This window comes from Crocodylus porosus, unplaced genomic scaffold (genome assembly GCF_001723895.1).
Source record: "Crocodylus porosus isolate Cpor-Errol unplaced genomic scaffold, CroPor_comp1, whole genome shotgun sequence".
Classification (NCBI taxonomy): Eukaryota; Metazoa; Chordata; order Crocodylia; family Crocodylidae; genus Crocodylus; species Crocodylus porosus.
Window position 1 is genome coordinate 85,469,131 of NW_017728886.1, and position 9,045 is coordinate 85,478,175.

Sequence of the window (9,045 nt, forward strand, 5' to 3'; positions counted from 1 at the left end):
GGGTCGTTTGACCCCAGTATTCTTTCCTGCCATGGCAGGGGGTCGGACTACATGATCTGCTCAGGTCTCTTCCGACCCTAGAAACTATGAAATGAAAATACAGAAGTAGGTGCTGCTTGTCAATAGTTTTTTGTATATATTACTGCTAAGAAACCTAATGAATGGACTGTTGGTGGTTTAAGGGTAACCTAAAATGAGAAAATTATTCCTATTCAACTGGTATTAGGATCTTCATCTTTAAAAAAATAAAATGTAATTTGAGATTTCAAATGGCTGAAGTAGCCCCTGGAGAAAATAGACTAGTGCAGGGTTGAAGGCCAGAATTGCAAAGTGAAGGGTAAGTCCTCTTTCCTTACTTTAAAAAAACAAATACCTCTGTATTACATGTTGGCTGGTAAATTGTAATATGCTCTCTTTTTTACACAGGAGGATAGGGCACTCTTATGTGCTATATAGCACAATTTAGGGGATCCTCTATGTTACTGCATAGGAGTTTTGAAAATGGGGTAGCAAGGTTTCAGATGCATGACAATATGGCTATACAAACTATTTTTCAACCACGTTTTTAATGGTATCAAGAACAACAGGTGCTGTGGCTTCTCACACAATGATGATGGAATAGTGCAGATTGCTTACCACTGAAGAGTCTTGAGCATGGATTAATTCCGCACAGATGCTGCTTACTCTGTCCCAACTGACTTTTGAGTCTGTTCTTAGCAGAAGCCCATAGAATTGGTACTTGTATAGAGATGAAGCTTTCAGATGTAATATGATGCCTTATGCTTGGTCTTTTCTATAGTGACACTTACAATTTGTAATGCCAAAAGACAGTTAAGCCATGCAGGATAATTTTTTGTCAGGGTTTTTGTTTCAGTTAACAAAACTACTTGTTAATTTCAGATTACTGGAAGACCCCCTTCCTCTTCCTCTCCTTTTTGCTCTGCCCTTACTCCCCCCCTCCCCCCAAGCCTTTGAGTCCAGTTTGTAGGTATTTATAAAACAAAAATGAAGATACCAATTCTAAAATTCCTGGACTGAAACATTATCAGATTTGAGTTAGATTTATGATATTTTGAATTTACTTTGAGTCTCAGCTAGATCAGTGCTTCTGGGTCTTCCTGTATTCCAGTGATACTTTTTTTTTCAATGCAGTACGTAAGTATCATTAAAAACATCCCCGTCATATATAATGAAAGCAAAATATGCAAATGGATTACTGCAACTTGGAATACTTAAATATCAAAAATAAAATTTGTCATTAAATTTGACCTCAGAATTTTTCAGCTGTGCTTCTATAATTGTAATATAATTATCATATAGTGTATTTCTAGCCTCTCACAAGTTGTGTTGCAATCACCTCCCATTCTTGCTGGAAAAGTTAAATCTATGAATACTACAGCCATGTCACACCTTAAACTTAGGATATGTTAACTATGCTTCAAACTGTAAGCGTCCCCGTGTTCAAGCAGTAGATACATGGTAAGTTAGATTGCATTGTAGCAAACTTACAACTGTTCGTGGCAGGAGTATCTCCAGATCGTATTAAATAACATGTGTTCAGCTGTTGGGGATAATATAAGCAATTTGCGATCCTCACACAGCCATGACATCAGCTAGGGACACTTCTCATGTACCAATCTTCAAAGTGGGATCAGGTAAGCTGATTTAAGACTCCAGTTCAATGCCAGGGTAAGGACTGACAATCAGCTGATTGTTAGTGCCAGCCCTCAGGCTGTACCAGAATCGGTTCAAAACTCTGGGGCAATGCTGAGACTGATAGTCAGCAAGCTGGATGTCTGAGATGGTAGTAAACTCTACCATGTGACACATTCTTACTTTTAATATTGGACAAATTTGACACATACTAAATATTTTGTGCAATAAAGCATCTAGATGACAATATGAGAGACTCTACTCTCAAAAATTGCTTTTTTGGGGATTTCATGATCAGCTCCATTAGGCAGGCATTTTTCTCCAATTGATCAGAGGAGCTCTTAATTTTTGTGCTCTAATTTTTCCACTATAGGTATCTCTAGTCAGAAACATTTGTTTCCTATCTACACCTATAAATCCAAGCTTAAAACTACTGTACATCAGGTTTCTTTCTAAGATAAAGCTGGACTTGTATTGAACAAGTAAATAATCTAAAACACTCATAGTAACAAAGGATTATCAGCACCTTCCACTACAAGGGAAAGACGCACTTCTCTGAGCTTGCCTTTTCTAACAAACGCAGAGCTGCATGTATATTTAGAATAAAACAGTGATGGTCCTGCTGCTACACTGTACATGCTTATTTCCCCTGGACAGAGGATGAGAGTAGAGGGAACCACACATGAGTTAGTAACTCATTAGATAAGTTGACTGGGGAGGTGCCTGGATATTATTGTGCGTTAGGTGAGAAAAGAACAGTTCTAGACTAGACTACGTTTATCCAAAGGAGGAAAGTAATTTATCTCTTGTTATTGGTTAATAGAATTTATGAACTAGAAGTTATAAGGTTTTTTGTTTTTTCGTCTTTGGCTACCTATTAGTTCTTTAGTTGCTTAACTTGCCCTTATTTTCCCCATCTTCCAGCTGTGCTGCAGGCCTTTTTTTGAAGTATAAGTTTAAGTGTTAGGTTGTTTTTCAGTTGTAGCAGATTAGAATTGGTTAATCCAGATTTAAAAGCTTTCATTGCATTTGAAAGGAGCATAGTTTGTTAGTATGTCCTAGGAAGCTGTTGGAATAAGAGTCTTTGTATTCTTGGTATTGTCTGGAGTGCTGTTACAGGGGTCAGCTTAGAATTCATTCACTTAAATCTCCACTTAATACTAGTAAACATAATTTTAAAATTTAATTCTAGGTGAAGCTACATGAGCAATTTCTGGCTGATAGTGTTTCTTTCAGCCTGGTTTCTATACTTTCTGTTTCACAAAAGATTATACTGAATTTAAAATGTTTATTTTGAAAGTATCCTTCAGAAATTAAAAACTAATTCTTTAAAAAGGCCAGCATCCCTAAAGCATAGTGAATGCTTTTGCGGTAACTCGAATTTCTTTAGAGAGAAATAGTCTATGGCCTGCCCCTGTGTTGTTCATGACTGGTGTACATAAAGATATCAGGCTGATGATGCTTGTTTGTTACTCTCTGGCTCCTTATTGTGATTCCTGAGTAATGGACTGATATAGCTCAACTGAGAAGATCTTATAAGGAGATAAACTAATTTTCAGATGCACCATGTTAAGTAAATGACAACTACAGAACTACAATTCAGGATGTTCTGTTTTGTCTGGCTTGTGCAAGTAAACTGGGTTTTTTTTGTTTGTTTGTTTATTTTTTTGTTTTTTTACTGAAATGTTTGATCCATGTACTGTACAGAATTGTGTCTGCTCTGAGGAAAACCATTTTCATGATTGGAATATCAGTTTCTTACAATATTTTTACATAGCATAACAACAGTTTTCCCAGTCCTGGCCTTTAGGTGTTGCTGCAGTATAAATAATAAGAATTCTTAGATTTTTAAGAAAGTAGAAGTATTGACCTTGACTTGCATTCTTAAGCAACTAATGTATGAAAACCTACTGTAATGAAAGAAAATGTATTTCTGCTCTCCTATTTATAGGACCGACACAAAAATAATATAGCATGTTTGCTCTTTATTTCCACAGGAACTTTGGGGAGTGTGGAACATGGGAACCAGTATCATATCAAACTTATGTATGAACACAATCTTCAGAGAACAGCCTGCAACATGACTTATGGACCATTTGGTGGTGTAAAGGGTAACTTTGATTATAATGCAGCGTAACCCATTTTCTAAGATTATGAATGTAGTTCTTGATGCTCATTCAAACCTGTGCTTCTGCTGAAAGTGCTACTTTTCAGTTTTGGAAGTTTCTGTGATGGGACCATTTTAATGTTATTATTTGGAATGAGAATACATTGGGAAGTGTAATTTGATGTAAGACCGATACAAAAATACAGAGGATCTGGAGATGGAAGGACAGGTAAATATTGTAAATGAAGTGCTGGGTTATAAGGATCTTTTAAAGTCAAATGAAGCTCGCATTTTGTTTCTTTCTAATATTTCTGGTGCCTAAAAAGCTTTAAAAATGCTTCTTTAACTTCCTCACCTTAAACATTAAGAGCAGTTATTTTCATCCTCTGAGCCCAGCAGAATGCTGTGGATTTTTCTGGTGGGGAGGGGCGAGGTGTTGGTGGTGCAGGAGTTGGATTATAAATGCCGCATGGAAATGCTCTTTGCCATTTAAAAGTAAAATACCTTTGCCCCACTAGTGTATTTAAACTGCCTTCTGAAATGGTAGGTAAATACTTAATATTTTCTGTGGCAAGACTGTAGATGCCTATTCCCATGAGGCTCTTATTAGAAGACACAACTATTTTTGGAGCAGTTACAAAAGGGGTAGCAGCTGTTGTGTGTGAAGGAGTTGAGAGGGATACAAACATGTTAAAATCTCTCCAGCTTTAACCTTGCTTCATCTAGGCTTAAGGTCGGAGCATTTTTGCTACATTTACATTTTTCTCACCCTGTTCATGCACAAGTAGAATGTAACAGATTAGGGCATGGACACGTCATGCATAGAACAGTTTAAATGTGATTTAACTTGAAGTTGACAGACATAAAAGCTTAGTTTTTAAACTTGCTTAAAGCTGTTCGAAATTATACGTGGAAAATAAAGTATTATTTTGAACTCATTCACTGTTATGTGGTGGCACAGCTGCAACTGGCTGCTCTGTGCACAGCGAAAACTGTGTTGCCCCCTTTATTTTCCTCTTTGTTGGAAGTTTTATCAGTAAACTCCCATGCACTGTTTGGTCAGTAAAAGCTATATTTCTAACAACTGGCTGTGTCCTCACGCCCTACTTGGTCAGAGCTTCTCATCATGATCCTTCCTTCCCAACCTTACACCACCCTCCCCCCCGGTCTCTGGGAACCAAAAATCATGGGTCTGTGTACTCTTTAGCCCTAGTCAGGCAAACTTCATTCAGTTGCAGGATATTGAAGTTTACTGAAGTCATTCTTATGAGAGAAGACCACATAGAAAAATGAAAATGTCCCCAGGCACACCTACTACAAGACAAGTTGGGCTGGTTGCTCACTGCAACCCGCTTGTGTCTGAGTCTTAGGACTTTGCCCTCTGTGAATTGGTTCCAAGTCAGTGACATCTTGGAACAAGTCAGTTATGCACCCAAAAATGTCTTGTATTTCTGGTGGTAGATAATGCAGCTCTTGAAGTGTTGTGGAGTCTACTGCCACAGTGAAATGTTTTTATTATAGAGTCACCATATTTTGTACAACTTGTAGTTTATAGTCTCAAGATGTAGTCCTATAAAAATACATCACAGCAAATTGGCAACAGTACGGATACCTACACGGCTACCTCAGGCAGGTCTACCAAGTATAGATGAAGTGGGGTGTGAAGGAGGAAATGTGCTTCTGGTCAAAGCCACTAGCTCATGTCCAACAGAAATTGGTAATGATTGTATAATATTACAAATGGAAGGGACTCTCCTTTTCAATTTTGAACACCAATGCAAAATATTATTAACTTCTGGGAGCTTGGGTCAGCCTAACTTACCATTGTCTTTTATGAACTAAAGTTGTAGCCAAGTAGCTTTTGGACAAGCCTCAACTTTGTTATGACACTGAATTATTCTTTCTAATCAACTGGCTGAGTGAGATGTGATGTAGATGAAAAGCATACTGATTATAAGGCATCTCATCTGTTTACTAGTAATGCCAGCTTCTCACATGTTGAATAAAAGGAAAAGACTCTCTGCTGTGGGATCAGGGCAAATATTGTCCAACTACTCTTTGAGTAAAAGGGTCATTTGAAGTTATTTGAGCTACTTCAATCAATCCTGCTAATATCGGCAAAAGTGAAGTAACAAAACTTAAATTACTCGTTTCAAGAAAAACTGCTGGTAAGTCTAAAAGCGAGCAGGGAGATCTTTTGTCCATAACTGCTAGAAAGATGAGAGGTGCAGCCGCTATAATTTGTCAAACCTAGGTTTATAAACCAAGTTGAAAAAATGCAGAGGATTCAGGAAACTGCCAGGATTACCCTTTATTATCTTTTGTTATGACTTAATTATATAGAAAAGCAATACATGCCTTTATTTGCCTTATATCACAACAGTACAAAACAATGCATGAGATTTGAGCAAGCCACCACTAGATGGTCCTCTCGTGACAGTTATTTGTTTCTTTGACACATTTATAAGACTCTTTCCATCCTTAGAATGGCTCTTTGAGTGCAATTTAATGCAAGATTTAATGAGATGTGGAAAGACATGAAAATACTTGCTGACAATTTGCTCAGCAAAATGTACCTTATTTACTAAAACTGGATATATTCCATAGTGTGGGGTTTTGTAAAAAGAGAAGTGAATTTGACTTTTTCTTGCTACAAAAACATTATGGCATGGGGCTGGGAGAGAAAAAAAAAACCTTTGTAAGTTTATCTAGACTACTTAACAAACAGTGAAATTGAAAGAGTAAAAGTGTAATAAGTATAATTGGTATTTTGCATGCATGTAAGCAAAAGACAACATATAGAATGCTGAAAGCAAGCACTATTTTTGGTACTTCAAATAGAGTTGTTTGCAATTTATCAGTTGTCTGATGCTTTGATTTATAATTTTTTGGGCATGTTTGATTTTTTTTTTTTTTTTTTTTTAACTGAGCCTCCAGCAGATATTACATTTAAGATGCAATTAGCTGGTCAGTCACTTCTTAAAGTGTAACCTGGCCTTATGTTCAGGCAATTAATGGTGTGACAAAATGCAAAACCAGCCACAGAATTATTATACGAAAGTAATGGCTAGCTTCTACTGTACCTTAAAATATGTTTGTACGTGGCAGAATTGCACTAGGGTCTCCCAACTGGCCCTGGTGCCTTTCGCTGGCTGACCATCAGCCAGTGGTGTACCATGGGTCTCTGGCACCTGGAGGCCAATGCTTTTATTTTCGTCCCCCTTCTACCCCAGTCTGCGGCTGATCAGTAGGGGCAGGGGATCCCCTGGTGGCCGATCACCAAGCCCGGAAACGCCGGTGACGAAAATTGGAAGTGCCACCAGCACTTCTCTGTGCCACTTCCGAGTACCCCCTGGAGAGCCCGGCTGGTGGCCCCCCACTGCACTGGCAGTGGGGGGCCATAGCCCCCTCCTACCTCCCCACCCCCCATCGGTACGCCACTGCCATCAGCCAATTGTCAGCAACATTGGAATTGTCAGCAGCATTGGCTTGAACCCCACTGCAGTCCTTGCCATCTGATTACTCAGCAACCAGGGTTTCCTGGTGTGGTCCTGATGCTGCCAGTGATCAGCTGATTGTTGGCTGGCAGGGACTGTATGATGGCTGCTTTGAGCTCTGATACAGTCCCTGGAGTGAGCTGACAATCAGCTGATTGTTGGGCGCCCTAGCCAGTACAGGGGAGCCCAGAATCATGAACCTAGCAGGTAGGGCATGATTGGAGTCTTATCTCTGATCCCAAAAGCATGCATTCTGCTTTACACATGTGGCATGGCAAGAGGCACGATTGTCCAAAACAAGGGCTGGATCCTATGATGCCTTTAAACAAATATCTGTCAGTAGGTTAAGATAAAAATACAGGCATACCTCGGAGATATTGCGGGTTCGGTTCCAGACCACCGCAATAAAGTGAATATCGCAATAAAGCGAGTCACACGAATTTTTTGGTTTTCCAGTTGTCACAGGAGCACTGAGGTGCTCTGTGCCTTAAGTAAAGGAAATAAGGAGAGTTGCCAATCAATGGGGCAGCTCAGGTGCTGGTTGCCGTGCCCAGAAAGGGGCAGGGCTAGGCCTTTATAAACAGCTCGGGCCAGAGCCTAGAGAGCAGTTCCCCTCTGGCAGCCGCAGGAGCCACAGCTCTGCGGGAGAGCTGAGCAGCAGAGTCAGTGATGGTGGTTTGGCTGGCTGCAATGATGTGAGGGGAGAGAGAGAGACTCCGGACAGCGGTATGACTGAGAGTCAGCACTGTGTGGATGTTGGATTATAAGCCGGTAGGCCTTTTGTTATGTTGTAACCGGCTGGCTGACTGTTTGGTTTATTTATGATTATACTGGAGGACCGGGTGAGGCTGTAGGGGCGTGAGGAGGCCTCACAGGAGCGCCCCAGTGGCTTGGGGGCTCCTGGTGCCCAGCGGGGGACACGGAGTGTGTGCCGCAGTCGGCACAGTGGATGAGTGCTGGAGAGGTGCTCAGTGAGTGGGGGGTGTAGCCTCAGCGTGGGAAGCATGGCTTAGGCTCCAGAAGCAGGCAGTGGGCACAGGAGGCACAGCGCAGGCCCCAGAGAGGGGCAGCAGGGCGCATGAGGTGTGGCTTAGGCTCCAGAAGCGGGCAGCGGGCGCTTGAGGCGTGACACAGGCCCTAGAGAGGGCAACGAGCGTGTGTGAGGTGCGACACAGGCCCTAGAGAGGGCAACGAGCGTGTGTGAGGTGCAGCATAGGCCCCAGAAGGGGGCAGCGGGCGCGAAGAGCACGGCATAGGCCCCAGAAGGGGGCAGCGGGCGCGAAGAGCACGGCATAGGCCCCAGAAGGGGGCAGCGGGCTGAGTGGTGGCCCAAGGGCTCAACAGGCTTGGGGTGCCGCCAACAGGGTGGCGGCTATGTGCCAGGCTCAGGGGTGCCGCCAACAGGACGATGGCTACGTGCCAGGCCCAGGGGCACCAGTAACAACAGAAGTTCTAGAGAAGGGCACCGGGGTGGGACAGCCTCGGGGCACCAAGTGGGTGGTAAGCCCAGGGGTGCCAGAGAGGGGCACCAGGGCGTGATAGGCCCAGGGGCGCCAGAGGTTAAGGGACCAAACAACGTCCAGAGAACAGCTGCGAGGCTTGGGGCGTGCTAAAGGGGAGGTAGGAGGCACGCATAGCCTTAACGCAGGGGTGTGCAGAGGCACCCCATATGGAGTAGGGGTAGGAACACATGCACCGTTTACCAGGGGATAAAGGCAGCCTCCCATATAAACTTATTACCATCAAAAACGTGGTGGGCGAGAAACCGAGGGTGCTGAGTCCATCTGA

The 9,045-nt window shown here is 42.1% G+C and overlaps 1 protein-coding gene and 1 long non-coding RNA gene across 9 annotated transcripts in view; one reads left to right on the forward strand and one right to left on the reverse strand.

Annotated features, from left to right (window-relative positions):
* Window positions 1-9,045, forward strand: part of BBS9 (Bardet-Biedl syndrome 9) — a 479,447-nt gene that overhangs the window by 7,125 nt on the left and 463,277 nt on the right. For all 8 annotated transcript variants that reach the window (XR_002101810.1, XM_019538477.1, XM_019538430.1 and 5 more), the window contains one exon: window positions 3,651-3,764. Coding sequence is in view for 7 of the 8 variants with exons in the window: in XM_019538477.1 (XP_019394022.1) it covers window positions 3,651-3,764 (114 nt within the window). In the remaining variant the exon portion in view is untranslated. The remainder of the gene's footprint in view (window positions 1-3,650; window positions 3,765-9,045) is intronic.
* The window catches only part of LOC109312453, a 20,269-nt gene that overhangs the window by 6,867 nt on the left and 4,357 nt on the right, over window positions 1-9,045 (reverse strand). The window lies entirely within an intron of this gene.